This window comes from Lonchura striata, chromosome 10 (genome assembly GCF_046129695.1).
Source record: "Lonchura striata isolate bLonStr1 chromosome 10, bLonStr1.mat, whole genome shotgun sequence".
NCBI classification, from domain to species: Eukaryota; Metazoa; Chordata; class Aves; order Passeriformes; family Estrildidae; genus Lonchura; species Lonchura striata.
In genome coordinates, this window is record NC_134612.1 from 17,858,153 (window position 1) to 17,875,959 (window position 17,807).

A 17,807-nucleotide genomic window follows, 5' to 3' on the forward strand; every position below is an offset into this window, starting at 1 on the left:
TCTGTACGTGGGTTTCCCTGATTTTTCAGACATGCATAACATTCTCAAAACACTAAAAAGAAAGCTATTTATTTTTAATTATGTCCTACAATGGACCGTTGTATAGTAAAATTTCTTTTTTTTCTGACGGCATAGGTGTTACTAAAGAAGCTTTTGCCTCATAGTTCTTAATTCTGTTTTAAATGTCACTGTATTATATGTAAAAAGTACTATACCTCCCAGAAGTTCAGGAGGATAGGAAGTAACTAACTAAACTATAGTTCAGCAAGTATCTATGTGTTGCTTGTTGAGTGTTCCTAAGAATGTGATTGTGATCACCTCTTCATTTTTACTTCCACCTTTGTGTATGACCTGTCAGCTACTCACTAACTCTGCTACTGCCTTCTCTTTCTTTCTGCATTCAGTCACTCTCAGGGCTGAACCAAGAAAGCTGTGCTACTACCCTGCCTAGTGCCTCTACCTTCAGTCCTGTCAAGGTACCTCTTGCTATTATCATTCACCACTAGAGCCAACAAAAAAATCTTGGATCCACACATCGGTTTAAACAGGTGTTAGTCTGTCAACGTCTAATCAAAAGTTCAGGTAGGGTATGAACCTGATTCACCTGATGAAACTGTAGTATGCATTACCTCATCTTAGCTTTAGGCTGTGTCTACAGGAGGCCTGATCTATAAAACATGGTAACAAGTCTCTGCTCCAAGGGGTTCTTGGTTGTCTTTGATGTTGCTTTTTCTGTACAAGATCATTTACTCTTGATCAAGTTGAGTTCATCAAAAGTACACTTGTATTCTTTGCCTGTTTCTTTCTTTTCTGTGGAAACTGTTGTGCTGAATTCATTCCTCACAAGAATTCATTAGTCTGTGTAAGCACTGTGATGAAACCACAGTGTGTTTCACTGGGGACAGATGTTCAGTAAATAGCAGTTCTGCATTAGCAAAGGTGTCAAAGAGGAGTATCCTTGCCGGGGCTGCTGTATTGCCAATTCTGCATGTTGCTTAATACCCGTTTCCTGGTGTCCCCTTTGCAAAGAGCACTCCTCAGTTTGGGTTGGAAGGAAGAGTTAACAATCTATCATTGCGTAGTCAGTCCTGTTTCACCATTATTTTTCCTAAGGAAAAAGAACACTTGTATCATTTCTGTAAAAGAAAAAACTTTTGTCTCTTCAGAGATAAGACTTGGGAAACAAACATACAGTGGTTTTTCTTATTTCTGGTTATTTTTCTGAAACATTTAGATGGCTGGAGCTTTTCTTAAAACACAGCAAACTAAAATGTAGTCAAAGCTTTTCCAGATTAGGACCATTCATACTCTTCTGCTTTTTTGTTCACAGAGTGATGACAGATCTACCATCTCCCCTGGCTCACCTACTGCTCAGACAGGTAACAGGGACAGGAAAAAAATTCTGAAAAATAAGATCAAATGCCTGCTTGCTTATTTGTCCTATGAAGAAAGGGGAGCATCTGTTCCCACCTCTGTCTGTGGCACTGCTGTGTGTGAGAATTTACCCAGTTACTTGGGTCTCCTTCAAAAAACACAAGGGTAGAGACAACAGGGATGAGGTATGTCCTTAGGCAGAGAATAGGGTATGGCTGGTTTAGGCCTTCATAGAGGCTTTGGCACACAGATGCATTCAGCAAGAGTCAGAACAGTTGTTGGAATTGGTATGTGGAATGTTCTTTGCATGCAAGTGTCCTTGGAAGTGCCTTTTCCTGCTCTGCTTTTATCATGCATGGCTGTAATTTATTTTGTCATCATTGCGTTAAAATTTTTGGTTTGTCCTTTTTAATTACCACATTGCTGTACCCATTTCCTATTTAAACTCTAACCATTTCCTTCTTCCTCCTTCCTTTCCTGTGCCTTTCCACATTTGTTTAGTCCACCTTTCCCCTCCATATCCTGGCCATGCAGCCCCGCCTTCCTATAGAAACCCTTCCCAGCGACCTGAGAGTTTCCTTTTCCGAACAGCTGTCAGGGATGGAGCCAAGAAAGGTAGGTTACATAGCTCAGAAATCAGCTAGTTTTGCTACATTATATTGACATCTGCATTACCTGGGGCTTGCAGTGTTTTGTTACTTCAGGTCTTTATCATCAAACTACTTTTAGAATTCCATTTGTAGACAGATGCCATCAGATATGTTGTGAACAAACAGGGTTTTATTTGGAGCTGCCCAATATTCTTTTGTCGTATCTGTAGAAGTGTGAAAATTCGCTCATCCTGGTCTGCACTTACACCTTTGCCACGCAAGCCTTCAACAACTTGGTAATTCTTGCATTGCCCAGTAGCCTGTAACAGAATTGCAATTTCTGGAGAAAGACAGAACCATTTCAACATACTGTGTGGCAAAACTTTGTCATCATTTGTGCATGACTATTACCTAACAGAAAGGTCAGAATCTAAACAGTGAGGCAATTGTGTTGACATCTCATTTAGGTTGGTAGACCATTAGTTTGATTAATAATCAAAGGTAAGAAAGAGATTTATGAAAAGGAATAATGTACCGATTTTGGAACTTTGTGTGCGGTGCAATAGCAAATGACACAGAGCCAAACTGTGCTTAGTGATGTTCTTTCCTTCATGCTGCTGTTTTAGCTGTTTCTTCATCCTCTACCTGTGCCTTGTCTCCTGCTAATGATTCTGCAGACCCTCGAGTGAGACAAAACTCCAAACAGCGGGAGGAGGAGCTGGAGCTGATAGAGCAGCTACGCAAGGTCAGTGCTGCCAGGAGCCAGAACATGAATGTAGCAGGAAATGCACTTCGTGACCCTGCTAAATCTCCTTTGTCTTATGGACAAGTTTCACTGAACCGATAAGGGGCACAGTTGACCAAAATTAAATGGTGTGGTACAGTCTCTGCACTTCTTTCAGATTGGTACAGTAGTGTTCACTTGGTTGTTTGTGGTAGGTAAAGTCAGCTTCAAATTCTGTGTAATAAATTATGTCAAGTCCTGCTCTTAAATGTCCATTGAACTCTGCTTTTATGTGTGCTTCCTTTCTTCCTTATCAGCTTTCACACTTGTGAGGAGCTCCCTGGAAAGTTACCTTTACTGTCTCCTTTTAATGTCTTTTTTAAAATTCTTTTTTGCTATAAAGCCGACAGATAAGCAGATGGAGTGCAGAGACTGCTGCCAGTCATGCTGCCATCATAGTTTCTTTGTGTACTCTAGATCTGTTATGTTGATTCTTGCCTTATCCTTAGTTAAGTGCAGAACACTTGAGCTAGAAATGTTTCTAATATTTATGCTTTTTGTCTGCCATGGGGCACCACACTACTGGTTTGTGCCCAGGTACAATAAACAGGAATATTGAAAATGCCTCATGGCATTAAAGTACTGCTCTGCTTTACCCCAGACTTGTTTCTGCAGAGCATGAAGAGATTTCTTGAAGTGTTGTAATTAATTGTTGAATTTTCCCAATAAATAAGAATATACTTACTGAAGGTAATCTTAAAAGCCATAAGCATCCCAGAAAGAGAAAATTCCCTCTCTTTAGGGGGAAGTTTTGAAGTAAGGATGGTCTCCTTTCTCTAAAGGAGAAAGGTAACTACCTTAGATAAAACTTGTTTGAAGAGGGTGCTTGCAGACCCTCTCTTATGGTATCTCAGATTGCTTTCTGTATAGTCTGTCTCTTATTCTGTTCTCCGGGTAAGCTTAGGTTTTTTTTTTTTAATACTTAAATTTAGATACAGTATTACAACTCGGTGGTATTCACACAGCATTTTAAATTAGTTGGAAAGCCTGAACTGAATTTTTATTCATTCTCTTAAACGAATTCTAACTACTTTCTTTTTAAAGGACTGGTTATACCAAATAGTTCCAGTTTTATTTTAAAGGCAAAAATATAGTTTTGACTTTTGTTAATTGTGTTGTCCTCCAACCCACAAAGACAATTATTTTCCCTTCTCTTGGCAGAACTGTTCTCTGAGAACATGCACGGTTAAGAATACTGTTCCTAGAGCCCAATTTCCATTATTTTTGAATAACGCTTGTATTAGTCCATGTGCTGTACAATGAAAGCTGTTCTTCCTTGAACTCAATTGCTCCCAGGCTGTGGCCAGCGCTGGGCACAGCAATGCACGAGGCTTTCCTTGAGGTTATTCAGCAAGCTGGTTGGAAATGCCATGAGGACGGACAGAGCTGTAACGCAGGAGCTCTGCCTCGCAGGAACTTGTGCAGAGTGGAGGAGCAGGAAGAAGGCAGCTCTCAGCGCCCCTGTGTGTCCCTGTTGGTTTCCCACAGAACATCGAGTCGCGGCTGAAGGTGTCACTGCCCAGCGACCTCGGGGCGGCTCTCACGGACGGCGTCGTCCTGTGCCACTTGGCCAACCACGTGCGGCCCCGCTCTGTCCCCAGCATCCACGTGCCCTCGCCTGCTGTTGTAAGTGTGCCACACTGACACTACTTATAGCTGTCCTCAGTGACATCCTACAGAGTCCTGTAAGCCAGACAGACACTAAAATCAGCATTCTCCTCAGTGAATGTACATGAGAAAAAATAACAATCTGTGCTGTTTGAAAAAGGTCTGTAGTGTCACTAAATGAAATTCTGTTTGGGTTTGTTTCATTTAAAGGAAGTTACTTCTAACAGCTTGTAAGCAAATGTTAACATTTTCATGTGCTCTCTAAGCACATTAACTTCAAAACTAGTGAAATACAAAACAGTTCAGCATGAAAACTAAAATAGGATATTTTAAAAGATCAAAATGACTGAGAAGATCAGGAAAACAGTAGGGAATTACAAGTAGGATCCCACTACACAAGACAGTGAAACCAGGCAGGGACCAAGTTGAATCCTGTGTCCAGAGCACTACAGATTCCTCTGCTTAGGAATTTTCGCAGAACATACTCAAGATACTTGGAGAACAGCATTTCCTGGAACAAAATGAATCCTATCATACCTTTGTGATAACAGGAAAAAAAGGTGACTGTGTCAGGAGACCTGTGAGAGCAGGGAAGTATTGCAGTCTATTTTGTAGGGAAAGCACAGAATTAGAGAAAGGTCAAAATCTGTGAGATACCAACAGATTATTTATCCAGTTTGTGTTAATGGAAGTCAGAAAGTTCAGTGAAAATATTTAGGATCAGCTACTTGAAAGTAATATGGACAGGCAGATAGCTTGTTATGCACCTTTAAATTGTATGAATGAGTAGAAAAAACAGAGGTTGCTCCTTGGGGAAGAAGTTGAAACATACATGTGGTCTTCATTTATCCTTCTTTTGGAGCAAGTCTTCATGTTGATTTGAATCTGAACTGGCACTTGCAGGGCTGCCAAGTGTGTCACTGTGGTTGTGTCCCTGGGACTCGATGTGACCAGGCAGATGGCCTCGTTATTTGAGAAGACTGAGCTGGACACACCAACCTTTTAGGCAGATTATGGGATCATTTCAAGCAAAGGCAGGGAGCCACTGCTCAGGAGACTTGCATCAGTGAGATTGTTTCAATGGCCTGGTTTGATGTGCAGCTGAATGTTCTGTGTTAGGAATTAAATTGTGGCTTTGTCATGTGAATCCCAAGGAAGAGGCAGCCTGGAGTCGCGTGGCTCCAGGAGCACAAGAGGCATCACATCATGCCCCAGGGACAGTGTGATCTTTGTACTCCCCTGGTCCTTTGGGAGAAAGAAGCCAGTGCTGGCCTTTAACCTGCTTCCTTGGTGGGGAAACACAGCACATGAGGGATCAGAAGAAACCCCATCACTTAGAGAAGTGTTGAACACCTGGAGGCTGCTGCCTGCTGCTCCAAAGCACGTTCATAGGAGCAGGGAACTTGTGTCTCTTGAACCAGAAAAGAATAAGCTTTGAGAGCAGGAACAAGATGGAGCCTGTGCTGTGGTATGTCTGAAGAGGTGTGAAAACTGACTGCAGAAAAAACCTCAGTTGAAAAAGTGCCAGTGAGTGCAATTCAGACAGCTCCGTTAAACCCATCTACAAAAAGCTGACAAGTAGCAAGCTTCATTTCCAGTTTGCTGACATTATTTTTTTATTTCATCTAGCCTTTATTTTTTTACCTCTTTGTTAATTGAAGTATGGTTTGATATTTATATAGTTCTGCATTATAGTAATCCAAAACAGACTCTAGATTGCTTTATGTCATGAAATTGCTCTGAAATCACAGCATGGAAGCCATGGATGTGCATTTCAGCAAAGGACATTTTTTAAATTATTATACTATAGTCACTAAAAGTGTTAGCCAGTTTTTTATGTAACACGGTGTATATAAATATCACAGGGCTCAGAACTGTCTTTTTTTTTAAATCATCCAGCATTCATAACTTAGCTTTTCATAAAACAGCTTTGAAAACTGGGATGGTTTTCTAAGAAAAGTAAACTTCAGCAGAGCCTGCTTTGAATTAGACGAGCTTATGTCAGTGCAGTGTTTTTGGCAAAGAGATTTATTAAGACTTTTATTTAAATAAAATTTAAAATCTTTTAAAACCTTGCCAGTTAAGAACACTGTATGCCTTTGCTTCTTTGCAGCCCAAACTTACAATGGCAAAATGCAGACGAAACGTGGAGAATTTCTTAGAAGCTTGCAGAAGGATTGGAGTGCCTCAGGTATGTATTTCTGATGACCTGATATAATGTTTCAGATGCAGTTTTGCCTGGTGCTTCAGAAAATAAAACACTCTTTGGAATATTGGATTAAAACAAAATGATTAGAAGTTTCAGGTACAAGCTGTCCTGCAGTATAGATCAGACTTACCTTGCATGGCCTTCCAGAGCAAAATTAAGCCAGATATATACTACATCAGAGTGTAGTATATAGATTTTATATTTTAGTACAGATTCACTTAAATACTGTGCATCAAATTCATAATAGCTGATGGACTCTGAGTCTGCCTTTAGAACTGGCAGGTTCTATAAGACCAGTTACATTTTCTCAATATTAGGTATGTGACAACTTAAAAGTGGGATAAAATCTGGATGGTGGTTTGCATGTGTATTTTCTTTATCCCAAAGCTTTTCATGTTCCTTCCCAATAATTCTCTTACATTAATGTCTTTACTGTCTTACCAACAAGTCACAGAATTATTGGCCTTTCTCTGATGGTAGCTGTCTTTGCATAGTTCCTACTTCTTTTGTTACGTACCAATGGTAGAAGTCTGTCTTCCTTGTCCCCTTCTGAAACTTGTAAGATCTAGGAGGTGGGCACATAATAAATAGCCCATCTTATCCTGCTGGTCCCAGTATACTGTTTTATGCTGTCCTGTCTGTTGCACTTTGTCTTATTCAGCGGGTCTCTTAGTACAAATAGTTTCAATATATTATATTTTTCCTATTTTCCCTTCCAGTGCACTAATTGATTTGGGTTTTTACATTGCTGAGCATTGGTATTTTTGCTGTAGGTGCTGGTTTCTTCTGTATTCTGAAAGGGAGAAGTAGACCCCATGATTCATTTCCCAGCTACATCTAAAGGCAATTCTTGAGTCAGTCATGCTGGATTTTCTGGTGTTTTCAGATCACTTGGAGACATTTGAGCCACTGGGATTTTAGGATGACTTATTTATTGAGCAGTCTGGCAGTTTCACATGGCTCAGTGGTGAATCTTGTTGGAAGGGGCTAAGGAGTTGTAAGTGATTGTTAATGCTGGGAGATCCTGCACTGCTTTGGTCCCCTAAAAACCTTTGGACTTTCAATCCCAGCAGAACTGCACAATATAAATTCATCTGGGGCATTGTGCAATTCCATCCCAGCTTCCCTATTTATAGCTCCCTCAAGTACAAAGATACAGTTTTTATGGGATTGTAGTACAAAGATGATCATTGGAATGACCCACAATCAAAACCAAACAAACACAAAGGCCAATCAAGAAAAAGTCCCCTGTAAACCCAGGCTTCTCCATCTGCTATTCCTGCTGTGTAGGGCCCTCCTGTTTTTCTCATATATTTTGTTTTAATGTGAAAGAGTTCAAGGAGGTTCTCTCTGGGAAAACTTAGTAAAATACCCCCCCTGAACTCCAAAGCTCTTCTCACATGTCTGCATTACATCTCTACTGAGATGTGAACATAAGATACCTCTATGTAAGAATGGCATGGCAGCCTGGTATGTTTTTCTTGAAAAGTTGCCTGCAGGTTTTTAATTTCATTTCCATTCTAATTACAAAAATAATAGGCTTTCTGAAAGCGTAGATCCATGTAGGAATACTTACCTTTTAAGGGGAAGGCTACTTTCAGAAAGGGCTAATTACAGGCACCACAGCAGAGCAGCAATTTCTGTAGGACTTTGGTTGTTTTAAAGCCCTTGGATCAAAGGAAACCCTCAGCTGAACAGGTTGATCCGTGCATCTAGATTTCACTGATTATTAGCATTTACCTGTGGGAAAGGGAGACAAGAGACACACAATGGGAATAGTTACAGAACTCTTAAACTCTAATTAGTAATAGATATTTCTGCAGGATGCTGCATTCAAGCATCAGTTACACATAAATTATTCCTTGTCCTGCTGTTTTCATTAAGTTACATGTGGAGGCTAAACTTTGGTGAGTACTCAATACCAGCAGCATCTCAGATACCTGTAACCTCTTCACTTCTGGAGAAAAATGGGTTTCACTAAGGCTTGTGTAAACTGCTGTTTTTAACAAGGAATAATTACATGTTGGAGCTGGAGAGGTGACAGGCACCTCACTGAACACTAAACACTGACATTGAGTTCTTTGCAATGGGAGTCTTGCAGATTTCTATGTGAGAATTAACCAGCTGTGATGTGCTTCTCAAATGTGTGGGTTGTATCTGAGATGTCTGATAACTGCTTCATGGATGTTGCTATGGCTAACTGACTGACCTTTTTTTTTCTGTCTGTTTTCCCTTCCTGCTCACACACTCTGGACAGGACAATCTTTGTTCCCCTTCTGACATTCTCCAGCTAAACCTCAGCGTTAAAAGAACAGTTGAGACTCTTCTTTCCCTGGGGACAGATTCAGAAGAATCCAGTCTTGTGTCCCTTTCCGTTCAGCTCTGGGGCTTTGTGGTGTTTTACTGTACTCTAATGCTAACGCTCTGTATGTTCTATCGCTGGGTCTTTTTTCTCTAGTGAAGGATAGTGGTGCTGCTTCCTCCCTCCATCACTCCAGTGCTTGGGAACAGATTCTGGCCTTTGCCAAGACTGTGTGTATGAAGTGCTTTGTTTCCCACAGATGGGACAGAGGTGACAAGTACAATGTACAAACACATTGGTGCACCCACACCACCATCCATGACCCAATTCCCATTTGTATTTGCTGTGTCATGTTGAGCAGATGAAATGCTTTCCAAGGGAGGAGGTGCTGTCCCTGGGCTCCAGCGAGGGCTGAGGTCAGGACATGTGGTGCATGCTGTAGTCTGCTGACCAGTGGTGTAGTGAAAACTGCAGTGTCAGTTTGTGCCTCTGTTCCCCCATCTGTATAATGGGAAATGCAACCAATTTGGTAAATTGCTTGAGGATTATCTGATGAAAAATGTTAAACAATGTGAAGTATTTTTTTCAATGTCAATATTCTTGATGTGATCTCACAGTCTTAGGAGACATGGTCTGGTGTCATGCACAGAACTTCCTAACTGTTTGGTTTTTGACCCCCAGTCCTTATCTTGCTCCTAAGAGCATTTGATTTCTTAAATTTATAGACTGTTGTATTACTTGGAGTCAGGATTTTTAAAACAACTGTTAATGAATCCTGAGCTACTTGAACTTTATAACAGTTCAAGCAGAAACATTTCAGAGAAATTAAGCTCTTCAGCAGCTTTAAGAGAAAATTTTTCTAGCACAGAAAGAAAAATCTTTATGATCCTGTCAGGTGCTACAGAATGTCATAGCATTTTACTGTGATCTGGATAAGACTTACCAAAAACTTGTTGAATTGTCCCTTGATCTTGGGCACTCCAACCCTAGCTTGTTCCATGCTTATTCCCATCTTCCTCTTATACTGTCATTTTCAGAAACACTTGCATCATGCAGTTGCACAAGCAAAAGGCCCAGCTGCACAAGCACTCTTCACTGTTTTACAAAACTCAGGTAGTCTTCCATAAAGCTTCACAGCCTTTCCCTCCCCAGGGAAAGCATCCTGGTGCTTTAATGCTTTAATGTCTCAGGGACACCTCAGAACTTCAGGGCACTCCCCATGTGTGTAACAGACCATGTCTCCTCAGAGTGGAGATCCATTCAGGGAGCTCTGCTCAGAGACCAGAGACAGGTAAGTGTTCAGGAAATGGCTGTTCCAAATGTATCTTCAATAAATTTTGTTATATCTGCAACTGCAGTAAATGGCTTGGAAGTCCAGTGCAAGTGGTGTTGGTATTCCAGCCATATCCTGGAACACCTCTGAAGCACAGTTTAAGGTACACAGGAGTTCAGTTGCAAATGTGATCACTACCAATAAAAATGTTTCTGTGTATATGGGTCTCACAAGCTCTTGTACCGTGAAGTGAGTTTTTATCAAAGGAGCAAGTAAGAGCTGCTGTCTTCTGTCCAAGTCACACAAAGTGTTCTGTCCAAGCCAAACATCACTAAATAAAGAAGGGACTTTTGACAGGGGGAGATTGCTTTACTTTTAAGTAAGCTATTTTTGCACTGCTTACTGGTATGAACTAAAATGAACTCACTTCCTGTGTTTTTTAACTTCTAATGAACACTGTGATAAAAGCTGCAAGGGGTTTTACACTAACAGTGCCTTCCAGTTTTTAAATTTTGTTTGTCATTACTGTCTGTGATATGGAGTCATTCCAAAGCTTTTCCCCCCTTATCTGTTTGCATACATAAGAAAAAGATAAGGCATATTTACTCAAGTTTACAAATATTTTCTCAAAAAGCACACTTTTTTCAAAGTAATATACATTTGCTGGAAGAAAAATGAATTTTAGCCTGAGCATATGGCTTTCTATGAGAATTGGAGTTGGGGTTTTCTCTCGTTTTCTCTCTGCTCAGAGCTTTGAGGGAGGAGTGTTGGCTGCCACTGTTTGTACTGAAGGATTTCTTTAACCTCAAAAATCAGTAAAGACTCAAGGAGTAGAGAAATGCCAGTTGGTGTGAAAATGACACATGAAGAACAGTCTCTAGCTCTATAGGAAGGACACACTTGGGTTGTTTTCTGCGGATACAGAGAACTGTTGGACATGTACCCTGTCTGTTGTGGAGTGAGGATGGCCAGGAGGTGCCAAGGACTTCTGTAGGATGAGGCTTTAAATACATCTTAGACTGAGAATAGCACAACTGTTAATAAACACTTTGAAACCTCTTTTTGCATGTTGTGTATTACTGTTACTCCTCAGGATGATTTTGGGGGCCACCCACAAAGCAGGGGCACTTCGGGGAGGTGAGTGAGTGGTAGTGACTCATTCCCTGCTCCCCAGCAGGGCTTCCCTCATGGCTGTAGCTGAACAGGCTTGTTCCAGGAGGACTCTCCAAAAGGTGTGATTTGGGAAGGAAGCTGTGGTTCCTCTCCTGCTCTGTGTTATAGCACATTGGTCATATTGAAGCAACCCCCTCCTCAAGTTCATCTGCCTTGGCTATTTTATAAACTGCTGCCATCTCAGTGTGGGCAGAGATGGAGAACAATTTGCTATTCCCCCTTTCTCCCATGATCTTTTTTCAAATTCTTATTTATACCATTTTCTATTAAAAGAACACAAGAGATTAGCCCAAGGCTACCTTTCTTGAGTAGTCAAGGTCATGGTTCCTTTGTCACAAGTAGAAATCTCATGTCCTACCTCTGTGTTTGTGTGCTGCCTGTCCATAACATTTCATATTTTAGTCACCTTTTGCTTAATTTTTTTTTTCTTTTCAGTTGAGTGGTTTTCATCCATTTTGTTTTTGTCTTTGTTTTGTTCCCCATTCAGGAGCAATTATGTTTGCCTCTGCATATTTTAGAAGAGAAGGGTTTGACACAGGTAGCTGTGACTGTCCAGGCGCTCCTGGAGCTGGCACCCCCAAAGCAGCAGCCACTTCACCACTTGTCTGCTGTGTAAAGACCTCCGGGACCTTTTGGGTTACCTTGGCTAAGCAGAAGGACCTGAAGACTTTACTGCCCATGCAGTGCATCCAAACACACAGAGCTCTGTTCTAAGGAAATGAGTTTCCGTGATTCCTGACAGGAATGTTTTACTTCATTTCTCCATTTTTTTTGGAGATCACAACAGTTTCCAGAAACATTTTTATTAACAATATTTTTGCCCCTTATTTAAAAAATGAGAGTTCAGTGGGAGGAGGGCAGGGAATTCTAGTAGCTGTCTGTTGGAGCCAGCTGTAGAAATGGACCCTGCAGGATGAAGAAATGGGTTTAGAGTCTGGAAAGCAATTCCTAGGGGAATTTGTAAAAAAAAGGGTGTTGATGCAGTGGGCACACAGGGAATTAAATTTATTTCCTTACCCAAGGGTGCAAAGAAATGGAGTTTCTTTGACTCCAAAGAATGGCTATTTCTATTATAATATTTTTTTAATTGCATCACACAATCTTAACCTGCAGTGTTTGATAACAGGGTCAAACCTCACACAGCTGTCACTTGCCTTGGCAGGTCCTCATGACTAAAAGTTGAAGAAAAAAACCAGTTTTCCCAATGGAAAAATTACTGCATGTTTTCTCTGCCAGAAACACCTTAGTAAAAGATACTAAGTGAGATCTGTTCAAGTGGGATTAATCCCATCAGCATTTTTGCTGGGTTCACTTTCTGTTTGGGTTTTAAAATGTCTTTATCTGACCACTTTTCAAACAGCAGTGGAGGGAGATTGCCCCTGTCCTCACATTTCCTTCTGGTGGTTTTGTGGGATCACAGAATCCCTGCATTTCCCTGCAGTGGGAGCAGCGTCCCTGCGCTGCTGGTCATTAGAAACCCTACCAGCTAAGAGATTTATGAGGGGCTGAAGCATCCCCTGCAGGCACAGAATGGATCGTGTTAAAAGCACAGTTCTCAAGTTCCCCAAGTGGGCTGGGTGTTGCCAGGGCAGCATCTGTGCCAAGGCAGCGCTGAAGGGTTAGACAAGGCTTTCAATAATGCCCTTTATGAGTTGGAGTTTACACAGAGAGATGTGCTGGTTTTACAGAACTGCTATCACTTCATTCCTCTTTCCTTAACATAATAATGGAATTTCACTGTGCAGAAGTGGGAGAGGCTGTTGACAAGTTCTGTGTTTTCCTTGAAAGCTGATGTGCAAAATAAAAACAGGTCTATATGCCCTAGTCCTAGTGACAAGGCCAAGTTCACGACCAGATCAATTAACAATTCTTCCCCCCCTCCCCCCCCCAAAAAAAAAGGCCTCACAAAATCCAGTTTCCACTTATGCTGTTCCTTTGTCAGGTGTTGCCCAATTCAAAGCAACCCTGACCGTTATGCTACTAATATATGGTATATGTTCTGAAAGCAACTCCAGGCATCAGCCATAGTCTGTCTGGGATCTATTTGAAGCAAAATACACTGAGAGGATTTTATGCAGATAAAGGAAGAAGAAATGGGAACAAAATAGCTAAAAGTCATTTTTGCAGAAGTAAAACTTGCTGTGGGAGTTGCCAAGGACTGGTCTTAGCTGCATTTTCCCCCTTTTGATTTGCAGTTTTGTTTCCATTTTGTTTTGCTTCATGTATTTCTTTCAAGGCCCATTGTGGTGATTGTTGAATCCCCTGTTTCTCTTAATTATTCCAGTTGCTTCTTATTGGCATTGGTTGGTCACATTTAAAGTGAAGAACACCTGGGAGGTGTTTAAGAGTTCCCAGCTGCAAAGAGAAACCTCCTCATGCTGGGCAAATGCAGTGCCCTGCAGGGAATGGGAGTGCCAGGAACTCACAGGAGGAGCAGCTCCACACAGGCATTCTTGCTCCCTTAAGTAGTTTTTGTATTTCACTTGATGCCATTGGTCATTCCCACAGGGTTACACAGAGGTGTCTGAAGTGTCTGCTGCAGTTTGGTGGGGGGAAGATGCTGCCACTCACAGGCAACACCACAGACACAGAGTGTTCCTGGTGTGTTTGTCTCTGCACGTAATTTGAGACAGAGGCACTGACTTCATCTTGGTTTCCAACATTAAGTCACCTGTTGTTACAGGGACAGTTGCATTTACCAGCACACCCATTATGGGCTATTTAAATACCCCTGTTTGAAGAAAACCATTCCCTTCATGGATTTGCAAGGGTGTGGTGATTGCTCCAGCACTTAAGGAAATTGAAATGTAACAGTATTCAGGTTGGTGGAAATTTTGTAATTTAATTAACAGTAGTTTTTAATGGGGTGGGGGCTTGAGTCTGGCCTGCAAGAAGGAGCCATCTCCTGTTGCCATGTGTGGCTCAGCCTGAGTGGCTCATGGCCACCTGTGGCTGGAGGCCAGGCAGGCAGAAGGCCCCTGGCACCAGGTACTTGGTTGTGAGCAACATTCACTCTGGAGTTTCAGTGTAGGTAATTGTGTTAGCTTGATATTTGTAATTCTATGTTTTCAGGCTGGCAAGCACTAAATCTTGTCCAGATTGCTTAGGACAAAAGTGCAAACCCGAAGTTTCATCATGCAGTTTATTTAATGTGTTATACCAAACCCACTTCAGTTCTCTTGCAAAATGGGTTGGGATTTTTCAGTGTAGTTATGTGCAATTTTTTTGTATCCCATGAAAAGAGTATTTGAAAGAAAACATGTATAAAGTTCTATTCAGTGTGTTAAAGCAAAGAAGAGACTCTCTTTCCTCTTCAGGACATTTGTGTTGGGAGGATGTGGGAGGGATCCACTTCAGTGTTCTGTGCTGCTGGTGTTCCTGCACTGACTCCATGGTGTCACACTCCATCCTCACACCTGGCAGTGTCTGAGGCTCTGCAAGGTCACACACTCCAGGTGGAGCAGCCCAGGCTCCGGGGGGCCGGGGCAGAGCAGCTGGGGGCTCCCCTTTGAAGGAGAGCTTTTGTAAAGGCCCTGCCCCCTGCTTAAAATCCACCAGGGACAGCTCTTCACAGAGCCAGAGCACCTCTGTTCTTGGTAGCAGCACGATGGCAAATGGTATTCTTACCCCTTTATGACTATAAATGGTTCTTTGAAAAACTGTTTTAGAAACAGAGGACTTGAAAGGTGAATTTGGACATCAGAAAATTCTTTTGTATAGATATTGTGATGTTCTACAAAGTGATCTAATTTTGTTATTTCTGAAAACAGTGTAAACGTGTAAGTAATAGAGTAAAGGATTTTAAAGCTTCATCCCATGCTGTATGTCTGTAAATACATTCCATAATTTCTGTTACATATAAATGTGTCTGAGTATTGTATATTTTAAATCGCCTGTATTCTGCCAGTAGTGTGAACTTCTAGCACATTGATAATATAAAAGGAAACCATGGGTATTTGAAATAAAGTTTTAAAACTTACGTGAATTGCAGTAGTTCTTCCTGCTGTTTTTCTGTTGCACCAATGAACGTCACATCCTCTGTCAGGTGTTTATTCCCCTTCCACATCACCCCAGTTCACATCTGATGGACCTGCTTTGGTTTTCTACTTTTCATAGTTAACCAGGGTAGGAAAATCACAGTATTTTTACACGTATTTTGCAGCTACATCAGAAGCTTTTTCTTCGGTATTTTTAACCTTCCCAGAGACTGATTTTGTACAGAATCCTGTGCTCATCTCTCCACAGCCCCTGTTTTTTTTCCTTCTCTACGTAAATTACACATTCTGGGTTTGGGGTTTTCTGCTGCCAGTCCTGTTGCTCCTTGTTCTCGTCTTTTGCTTTTGGCCTGTCTTGAGTTTGAAGTGTAAAACTCTCACCCCCCTCCTTCCTGACCCTGCTGCATTTGAAAGGTTTATTCTTAGGCAGAATGTTTAGTTCTCTTTTCATCTCTCCTCATCACTAGTTTTATTATTTTTTAAAACATAAAAATGCAAAGCCTAGAAATTGCCAGAGATCCACAAACTCTCCCTGCTTTTGTTACTCCTGTGATGCTCTTCCCTCTTCACCAGGCTGCTCCAGCATCCTTGTCTGACTTGGGTGCTCTGTCAGCCACTGGGGACAGCTCCACTCTTGCCTCTCTCAAGACTGCCCAGCTCTCTTAAGGTATTTATTTCTCCACCTTAATCTAAAGCTTCCTCCTAACCAGCTGTTTCCCAATCTCCAGCCTTTCTTCAGCATTTGATTCCCAGGAAAACCCTCTCTAAAGGGCATATGATTTCCCTGCAGAAAATTCCATGGATGTACATTTTGATCCCATCTCTCCACAGCTGGACAAATGGAGCAGTAGCAGCTGTGGCAGAGTTCCTCAGAAGCGCTGGGTTTGGGACCCTGCTCCCAGCCCAGGCTGTGCCAGCCTGCACAGCCCAGACACCAACTCTGCTGTGGTTCCCATGGAGAGAGGGGGGCTCATGCAGAGAGCAGCGTGCTGAGATCAGCTGGTGCAGCCAAGGAGGCCGGGAGGAGCTGGGTGGGTGCCACTGTGGCCACAGTCCCCAGCCCGGAGTGTGTGGCAGGTCACAGGGTTCAGACAGTTGCACACCCGTGCCTCTGTCACTGCCCAGCAGTGGCTTCATGTGGGAGCCTGAGGTTCAGCACCCCAACTTCATGGGAAAACCCTATTCCACTGTTGTCTCTGTTTCCAGAGCTAACTTCATTCACTGCTGAGAAGCAAGTGCAGCCCAGCATCAGATTTCACTTGTCTGATTGCATTAATAAAGCATGCCTGGAGTTTGACATAAACAGCAGAGATCTGCTGCCCTCCATGTCATGCTGCTTTTCCTTAGCTCAAAGCCTCTAGAGAGTTTTATGATCAACTTAATTCCTTCCACTCAAGCAGGTCACCTGTTCACAACTCCATCACATACAGAAAACAGGTCTGTGGTGAAATGCACTGAGTCAGCAGTACATGAAAAAAAAAAAGAGTTAAAATTAGGAACTTAAGTCCCGGGTTTGCACTGATACACTTCCTGCAGTGGGGTGTAAGCACAGTCCTGGCTCTGTTCCTGCCAGCACCAAACTGGAGTGATCCCTGCTCTTAGCACTGCATGGGGAGCATGGGAAGCAAGGGCATTTGATCACTACCAATGCTGGAATGGGAACTTGTTCAGATTATAAGCAAGTGTCCCTGCTCCAGCAGGAACACTGGCACTTCTAATGCAGTTTGTCTGCAGCATCTGCAACTTCAGCACTCCCCTGACAACCAAGTCTGCCTGATAAGACACCAGTGCTTTCTGTTCAGAGTTCTGAGCCACAGGCTCTCTGCTCCTGGTTTCAGCCATCTCACATGAACTTCAGAGCCTTTGGCCCAGTTCAGGTTGGACATGAGGTTTGGATGTGGCCAGCACGGGCTGGTCACAAAGAGCAGAGCAGACTCCATGGCTTGATATCTCCCACGTGGGAGAGTCAGAAACCAGGCAGCTCAGCCACAGGCCTTTGTGCACAGACCTGCATGTGGACTGGCAGTGTTGGGAGCAGGGATTCCCTCTGGGTGAAAAAGCAGCTCTGCTCCCTGCCTGCAGCCCTGTCGCACTGCGCAGTGGCGCTGGCCGGGGCGGTGGGGACGGCTGTAGGTACCATGGCTGCCTTTTCCCTTCGTTCCTCCCCTTGGTCAGAAGCTATATGGAGCTATTCTTTATGTCTGTGCACTGACACTGTGCAGGTCTGTGGGAATGGAAACCTGCATACCCTGACTGCACTTGTGTTTACACTGCAAACTTGCACGTGTTCTCCCTGCTGACCTGATGCCAGTGCTAGAGGCATGGAGAGCACAGAGGGAGCCCAGCTGGGGCTGCCTTGGCCTCCCTGCCTGACCCAGAGCCATGGCCAGTGCTCTGGGGGCAGAGGAGGTTCTGGTGCAGAGCATCCCATGCTGGTGAGCTACTGGGCTGGTAACAGGATTACCTCCCACTGTTTTGTTTCCATAAAGCACTTTGCAG

The 17,807-nt window shown here is 42.7% G+C and overlaps 1 protein-coding gene across 6 annotated transcripts in view; it reads left to right on the forward strand.

Annotated features, from left to right (window-relative positions):
* Nucleotides 1-13,205, forward strand: part of LRCH3 (leucine rich repeats and calponin homology domain containing 3) — a 57,901-nt gene extending 44,696 nt beyond the window's left edge. For 2 of the 6 annotated variants that reach the window (XM_077785701.1, XM_077785702.1), the window contains 6 exons: nt 1,331-1,379; nt 1,876-1,989; nt 2,591-2,709; nt 4,237-4,374; nt 6,470-6,547; nt 8,823-11,199. In XM_077785701.1, the coding sequence (XP_077641827.1) occupies nt 1,331-1,379; nt 1,876-1,989; nt 2,591-2,709; nt 4,237-4,374; nt 6,470-6,547; nt 8,823-9,023 (699 nt within the window). In that variant the 3' untranslated portion in view covers nt 9,024-11,199. Of the gene's footprint in view, nt 1-404; nt 477-1,330; nt 1,380-1,875; nt 1,990-2,590; nt 2,710-4,236; nt 4,375-6,469; nt 6,548-8,822; nt 11,200-11,800 lie in introns of those variants that run through there. The other 4 variants (XM_077785703.1, XM_077785704.1, XM_021544481.2 and 1 more) reach the window with 3 other exon arrangements.
* Nucleotides 13,206-17,807: the final 4,602 nt, after the last annotated feature.